Source organism: Ipomoea triloba, chromosome 11, assembly GCF_003576645.1.
Source record: "Ipomoea triloba cultivar NCNSP0323 chromosome 11, ASM357664v1".
Classification (NCBI taxonomy): Eukaryota; Viridiplantae; Streptophyta; class Magnoliopsida; order Solanales; family Convolvulaceae; genus Ipomoea; species Ipomoea triloba.
The window spans coordinates 9,759,219-9,767,573 of record NC_044926.1 but is presented as its reverse complement, the minus strand read 5'-3'; the positions used below and the strand labels follow the sequence as shown (position 1 = coordinate 9,767,573).

Sequence of the window (8,355 nt, the reverse complement as noted above, 5' to 3'; positions counted from 1 at the left end):
TTTTTCGGTTTTGAATCGTAACCGTAACTGTCCATACTATTTAAGTTCAATTGCTACAGTGCTCGATTAGGTTCGTATCGAACTATGATCTTCCATACATATTAGTAATAATTGGTTAGAGAATAAAAATAAATGAACTAGTTATTTTTAAGGGCAAAAATGTCAATTTAACATTACAGGGGGAAAAACTACCACTTTTAAAACAACTTAGGGGGGAAAACTGCCACTTTAATAACTCAGGGGGAAAAAGTGATATATGCACATAACATAGGGGAAAAAGTGCTATTTTCCCTTTTTTTTTTTTTTTTATTTTACTAGTACTAGCAACCATTAGTATTTAAGTTTAATTTTTAAATAATGTGTATCTACTTTAATATCATTCTCTGATTTGAAATTTTTATTTATTTATTTTAATCTTGTATAATTAAAAGTTATTTCTCAATGACAATGAGTGTGGAATAGCAATATAATCTAAATACATTACAGGCAAGTGAGGGCACCAGTATTGACTAGACTATGAACAAACACTAATATTATGTACTATGTGACATTTTTTGAAAAATCCATATGTGGTGTTTAGCTAGTCAGTGAAACATTATATCCCATATTATGCATCCACATCAAGTCAATTTTTTCCGACAGAATCCTTACGTTATATATCAACTTGTCATTATAATTATAGACTTTGTTTAATATTGATTCGGATTTATTGTAATTTATCTAAAAGGGTTTGCATTGTTATTAGTCAATTCACTTTATTTTTCTCTTGCCCAAAGTTATTGCCAAACTTTATTTGAAAATATCTCCTTGTGAATATTGCTTCATTCTTAAAATTAAAACTTGAAACGTAGTTTTTTTTTTTTTTTTATACTCGGGGCTTCTACCGCCGGAGACAGTGACTAATACACCTCTAAATTGTAGAGACCTCTAAGAGTGTGACTACTACTGACTTGGAGATTTAAGACTACTCCATATTTAAAACCAAAGATCAATTGGCATTTGATTAAGGACTGATGAATCGTTTCCACTCAACAACGCCTCAATTTTAGAACTAGCTTCTTGAATGGGAATCAACTTTTTTCTTTTACTTGAATTAAAAGTTGTCTGATTTTTATTTTTGGTATATTAAATTATTTGTAATTTACTAAGTAAATAATCTAGCAAGAGTAAAGAAATTGTCATCTACCCAATTTTGCGTTGTCTAAAAAATTATCAAGTTTTTTTTTTTAAACAACATTTATTAGTTTGTCATATAACATAACCTTTAAATAAAAATTTAAAATAGTAAGTTTTATTATTAATCAATTTAATACTCAATACAATAAAAATATCTCGTATTTTAATGTTATTTTATTACGATAAAAAAAAAAAAAGAAATATATCACTTAGTTTAGAGTGTTTCCACGATTGGCACAATATTTTCTCAACTGGAAGTATCTTATAGAGTACAAAATTATATATATGTGGTAATAAAGTATTTCTAAGCCTCTTCCAAATCATTTATTGTATGTGGTAATATATATACTCAAAGGATGATACTACAGGGGCAAAAATTTTCAATATTTGAGCTTATAGCTCAAATAAGATTTGTATTGTAACTCAAATAAGATATAAGTTCTATTTGATAAAATATTGAATGTTAAAATAATAATAATTTATTTTGAAACATTACCATCTATCCTTGTTTTCAAAAAAAAAAAAATAAATTACCATCTATCCTTCATTAATCAAAATCTTAATATCTTATATAGTTTATCTTTTTATTATCAGTTTATTTAATAATTAATTTTATCAAGCACTTTAATTTCAACCAGTTAGATTATTAGCTCAGTTTTTAGTATTTTTTTTTTGAGTACTACTAACTCTGTTACAATGTAGTATCTGTTCATAGCTACTTTCTCAACCTACTGAAGCACAACGAGTCAATAGTTCATAGCTACTCTGTTTTTAGTTTTTAGTTAGCTTTTCAATTAGGTGTATCAATCATAGCTAAAGTTATGAGTGTGAGAAATAAATTAGAACCGAAAAAATAGGGTACGTACGGTAGAGCAACAATATAATATCCCTAACGTACTGCTGCTTATATATATATACATGCATTGTCTACAACAAAACATATACATAATACTGCTCAATCAATTATCTTGAATCTAAATCGGATGATGAGGATCTGTGGTTCTGATCTCCGGTGGCTTCTGTTCCTTTTGATTATTGTTCAATATTTAAATGGGAGTAGGAGCTGCTTTGAGAATGAGAGAAATGCTCTTCTAAGCTTCAAACATACCATCATTTCTGACCCTTTCAGCTCTCTTTCCTCATGGGGAGCCAGTAGAGATGATGATTGCTGCAAATGGAAAGGAATTGGTTGCGATAACACAACTGGCCATGTTGTTGCTCTTCATTTGGAGCATGAAGGCTTACAAGGTGAAATCAGCCCTTCCTTGCTTCATTTACCGTTTCTCAATTTCTTGGATCTTAGTTCTAATGAATTTGAAACAATTCCGAGTTTCATTGGCTCTCTGGACAAGTTGGTCTATCTTGATCTTTTTTTTAATAATTTTTCCGGGAATGTCCCTCCTCATCTCGGAAATATTTCTACTTTGAAATATCTTGACCTTGGTTCCTACTTTTATTCTCCATTAAAAGTAGTTGACACCTTGGAGTGGATTTCTCATCTTTCTTCCTTGGAGTATCTCAATATGGATTATGTAGACCTTCATTCTGTTTCAGATTGGCTTCAATCAATTACAAAGCTTTCTTTGCTGAGAACACTAAGCCTATCTTCCTGCCTTCTTCCAAGTCCCCCATCATCACTTTTGCACATCAACTCTTCTACCTTACTAGAAGACTTGTCTTTACAGGATGGGAATATAGCAACTTTTCCCCTACTGAATTTGTGGCTAAACCAAAGCTACTTCCTTCAATATCTTGACCTCTCAGGTAATTCTTTGGTAGGTGGCAATAAGGACATCAAATTCTTGAGGCATCTTGGCAAGTTGAAAACTCTAGATTTATCATATAATTCTTTTTCTTTCAACTTTTCAGAACCCATTTTAGGTTCTGAGAAATTGATAGAGATTTTGAAATTAAATGATAACAAAATTGTCGGATCCATCTCTGAAATCAGCTTCTCTAATTTTAGCAAATTGGATGAGCTCATCCTGTCCGACAACTTTTTGATAGTGAATTTAGGCACCCACTGGATTCCCCCATTTCAGTTAAGAAGTCTAAGCCTCAGATCTTGTGAGTTGGGCCCCAAATTTCCTGATTGGATCCAGACACAGACAGAACTAAATCTCCTTGATATCTCAAATAATGGAATTTCTGATCTCATTCCTCAATGGCTCACCAACCTATCCAACTTAAATTATTTGAGTGCTTCTCAAAATAGAATTCAAGGAAAATTACCAAATCTACCGCCATTAGTTCTCATAGTAGACTTTAGAAGCAATTTGCTAGAAGGTCCTATACCAAAAAATTATTCTAGAGGTCCCGATCTGTTACTTTCAAAAAATAAGCTTTCCGGAACCATTTCAACTCTTTGTACAAATTTTTCTAAACATTATTCTGTACTTGACCTTTCAAACAATTTCTTTAGAGAGAAGATTCCTGAATGTTTGTGGAAATTTAATGAATGGTATATTTTAAACTTGGCAAATAATAACTTCTTTGGTGAAATCCCCTTATCCATAGGACACTTGAATAGTATCGAGTCACTCAATTTGAGAAACAATAGGTTTTATGGGAAATTTCCTGTGTCTCTAAAAAATTGCACTTCATTGGTTGTTTTGGATCTTGGAAATAATTATTTAACTGGGGGTATTCCTGCATCTATCTGGGAAAGCTTAGAAGTGTTGAAGATCCTTTGTCTGAATTCAAATGAACTAAAAGGATCAATCCCAATTAATATCTGCCAACTTCATTCCATTCGGATAATGGATTTGTCTTCAAACCATTTTTCTGGATCCATTCCAACTTGCTTCAATTCATTAATGACTACAGATGATGAGCGGATGCCAGAACTGTACTTCGATACGTTCGAAGATCCAATGGAAGAAGTTTTCTTTGATTCTGAATGGCTTATATGGAAGGGTATAGAGAGGGAGTATGGTAAGAACCTCAAATTCATGAAATTCATTGATCTCTCGAGCAATAAATTGGTTGGAGAAATCCCAATTGAGATAACTGATTTGCATATGCTTAATTCACTAAACCTCTCAAGAAACAAACTCACTGGATCCATCCCAGACAAGATTGGCCAAATGAGCTCGCTAGAAAGTCTCGACCTCTCAAACAATCAACTTTCTGGAGCAATACCATTCAGCATGGCTAGTATATCATTTCTTGCACATTTGGACTTGTCGAACAATAACTTGTCTGGTTGTATTCCACTTGGCCCTCAGTTGCAAGGATTCACTGAGGCTTATCAGGGAAATTCAAAGTTACGTGGGCCTCCACTTCAAACGAAGTGTCATAGAGATGAACCTGGAAATGCTCCACAACAAGGAAAAATTGATGAAATTGAAGATGATGAATATTGGATTATCTGGGACTTTGACTTCTTTGTGAGTATGGCACTTGGATTCATTCTTGGTTTTTGGGGAGTATGCGGAACATTAATACTCAAGCGTTCTTGGCGACATGCATATTTCCAATTTTTAGAAGACAAAAAAGAGAACATTTTCACTGCCATTCTGGTCTATGGAGCCAAATTGAAGAGAGGTATGGGAGCTAGCTAGATTGAAGTAAAAGGTAATACAATTAAGATTCTAAAATTTTCATTTAAAATTACAATATATTTTCGTTTAGCAATAAAGATTAATAAATAAAAGGCAATGCATGAAAACAGGATCAAATCATCTTCTTGAGCGGCAGGAAGTACGAAGGCCATTGGAGTACCTCCGATCTGATCAATGTCATCATTCTAAATTAAGTTCAATCATGTGTATTTGTGTGCTTGTATTCATATTTCAGGTCATGTAATTCTATTTTGTTCTGTATTGTGTGTATTGAGGTTCTACTATCATCATACCATAACCTACCTTGTAAGGTGGATTATTGAAATAAAGTTCATTTTTAATATATCGAAGCTTCATTTTTAATATATTTAATATTAAATTTTTATGTGTTGAAAGCTATTTTTAAATATACTACCAAAGAATAAATATTCAATAAATTAAAAATTAAGTTTCAGTATATTAAAAATAAGTTTAATGTAAGTGGTCCACTTTGTATCATGGTCCATAGTATAATTTGCCCAGTTTCTATAATAAATATCTTTTCTTAAAAATTCATGTTGTTTCTAACAACACTAGAGTAAAACTACTATACACTAATTTACGCTATTATACCATGCAACGATTTCAATCAGTAGAAATGACATCACAAAATATGGCTAAAATAAATAAGTTTGTTAGGAAAAAAAAATGTAATTAAATTTTGATGAGTCAATGTCTATTTTAGGACTAAATTTTAAACCCCCAAAACTTTAAATTTTGTAAGTTAGACATTCAAATTTTTGTTTGCAACAAAATCGCTATATGATGGAATTAAAGGGGGTTTATCACAACAAGACTTTAGTGTTTATATCATAGTAAAGTCACCAAGTCAAGAATTAGTAGCAGCAAGAATCTACAGTAGAACATGACTTTTCAATAGGAAGTATTATGACTGGCATAGTTGCAGCAGGAGTTTTACATATAGCGCGCAGACTCTTAATTACTTGCAGCAAGACTTGGCATAAGGCTTACATCAACACATTAAGACTTTGTAGCAGCATGAGTTCTTAGCAACAAGGCTTGAGAACAACAAAAGTCTTTGCGTGCAATAGAAGTATCTTCTTACTCGGTGTGCTTAAAAGTACGGCTCAAAACGTCTTATTATATGAACCAAGGCGTAGGTTGTCTTCTTTAGTATTGTATAGTATATCTAGATTCTACATCATTTAGGACTTTGCTTACATAATAGATCGACTTCTGGGTGATATCCTCTTATGAAACCAGCACTGAGCTAAATTGTCAATTTAGTCACACCTAAGTGTAGGAATAACGTTTTTCCATCCTCAGGTTTAAGACAAGTTAAAGACTTCCACATCAAAAATTTGAGAATTTTCAAAAAAAAATAAAAAATTAAATTACTAAAAGTCTTCACTTACAAATGAAGCCTAAAAAGCTTAGGTCCAATTACTCTAAACAATATATAATTTTAAATCATAAAAGTTAGCCCAAATATAATACAAACCCATGATACAAAGCAGCCCAAAAACAAAACACTTGCTTGCAAAGCAGCACATTGCCCCAGCTAGCTTCCACACTCTGTCTTTGCACCCTTAGCTTGTTAAAGTACGTAAAAGATGTTGATGAGCTTTTGATTTTGTTAGCTTCAAAACAAAAATCTTCTAGTTTTTGCCTGGTTTCTACCCTCTTTAAATTGAATAAAATTTAGGCACTTTCAACCTTGTTAGCAATTTATCTAAGAGTGATATATAGTAACTGACTAGTAAAACAAATACTCTTGACATGATACTGCACGGTGATTAATTATTAAATGTGCAAGCAAATATATACAATGAAACAATATTTTAATTTTTTTTAAAGTACTATTGACTCTATAACAACATATAAACCTTGAGCTAGATGCGACTTATAGCTGGCTAGTTGGATGAATTATTGAAGTATAATTTTAATTTTATTTTAATTTTGCGTAATTTTTTGGATCATGAGAGAAATTCATAACCACTACCCAATGGTATATATATGTTAAGTGCGGTTAAAGCTTCCCGTGCGGTTGTGCAGTGATCAATACTCTTTAAAAAAAATTCTAAACTGATGCACCTTAAGCTTCTAATATATGCACCTTAAGTTGGATTAACATAAATATGACTTTGTAAAGAAAATCTTATAAAGAATATTTGTTGTGTTTTGGAACTGCAAAAAAAAAAGTGTTTCCTAAAGCTTTAGACTAACGCACCTTAAGAAGGGAAACAACGCACCTTAAGAAAGAAAACCACGCACCTAAAGCCTTAGGTTGACACACCTTAAGTTTCAACAAGTAACACACCTTAAGCACACTGATGAGTACGTTTTTCATGCATCCATTAAGTATCAAATTACAGTATATGGTTAAGATATCGTTCCACAGGATCGGAGATGACTCTTGTATGTTAGGAATTTGATGTTACGTGGAATTAAACACAAGCTAAAACTACTCTTTTAGAAGCTAGGCCTAACGATGATGAGTTTGGTTGATATGGTTTAGCAAATACTCCGTAACAAATTAGACAAGTAAAACAAAAGACCGGGACTTGGTTGATTCAAACTAAGATGCCAATTATTCTACTAAGGATTAGGGGATTAAAACAAGGCATATGATAAGTGAGATGCACAAAAGTGTCCAAATACCACTCTTATAGCTATTTGGACTTACAACCTCACCTTGAACGCCACTCTCGTGGCAATCCAACCTAAAGTTGCCCAAACAAGAACACAAAGCATAAATTCTCCCGTGGCCATAGGTGTAAAGGGGTAAAATTTGATGTTGGGTGGAAGAAATTCCCTTTTAAAGGGGTAAAAACGAGATGTCAAAAAGTTGTAGGGGCTGGCCATAGGTGTGGCTTCACCCGTGGCCAAAAAGCAGGGGAATACTGCCCAGTGGCTAAGGGCGTGGCCAGACCCGTGTCCAGCAGGCAGTGGGCACTGCCTTGTGGCCACGCCCGTGGCCAGACTTGTGGTCACTAGGCAGTGCTCCTACGCACAATGTCCGACTTCTAGGCTATTTTTGACCCCTGAATCTTTTGAGTTTGTGTTTATAGTCTTCATTAAAGTTGTAACTCTTCAATATAGCTTTCCAATGACATAAAAATCACTTGATTTGGACGTTTCTACGAAGAGATATGGCCAAAAATCTGAGTAGCGGACGAGTTATGCGAGAATTTCAACTTCTTGCTCCTTTGCTCAACTTTTGCCTTTGTTTGTCCAAATGACCAAGACCATTGAAAACACCACTATTTGGCTCTTCAAGAGGTGTTTCCCTATCTTTGAAAACACCATTAAACATTAAAAAACAATATAATTTTCAGTTGTCTTTGTTGTTATATAGTCTGCTTCTTGTATGGATGTCGAATGTGGAATACGAAGAGAATTTTGAAAAGAACAAGGAAGACACTTCTTCGTGCCGTGTCACATGAACACTACCTTAAAAGCTTAATATTTTTTTGGTGACGGGACGACAAGCTTTCGACAGGAAAACACGAATTTTGATGTTGTATTCAGACTACAAAAGGTACGAAAGAAGGAGAATGGCAGAAAGCAATGTACTCATGGAGTGTGTCCTTGTTTGCAGAAGAGAATGCATGCA

The 8,355-nt window shown here is 33.3% G+C and overlaps 1 protein-coding gene across 4 annotated transcripts; it reads left to right on the top strand.

The window, feature by feature from the left end:
- The first annotated feature begins 2,068 nt into the window (after nt 1–2,068).
- On the top strand, nt 2,069–5,082 carry LOC115996336 (receptor-like protein EIX2). 4 transcript variants are annotated; one of them, XM_031235542.1, is made up of 3 exons: nt 2,069–2,424; nt 4,003–4,752; nt 4,850–5,082. In XM_031235542.1, exons 1-2 carry the CDS (start codon nt 2,160–2,162, stop codon nt 4,737–4,739), a joined length of 1,002 nt encoding a protein of 333 aa, XP_031091402.1. In that variant the 5' UTR covers nt 2,069–2,159; the 3' UTR covers nt 4,740–4,752; nt 4,850–5,082. The 4 variants fall into 4 exon arrangements, with proteins under 4 accessions (XP_031091402.1, XP_031091400.1, XP_031091401.1 ...); XM_031235540.1 differs by having other exon boundaries at nt 2,731–4,752; XM_031235541.1 differs by having other exon boundaries at nt 2,069–2,940.
- The last annotated feature ends 3,273 nt before the right edge of the window (nt 5,083–8,355 follow it).

Bases quoted from the DNA above. Each gene is read 5' to 3' on its own strand.
- LOC115996336 (XM_031235539.1), top strand. From the start codon at position 2,160: ATGATGAGGATCTGTGGTTCTGATCTCCGGTGGCTTCTGTTCCTTTTG.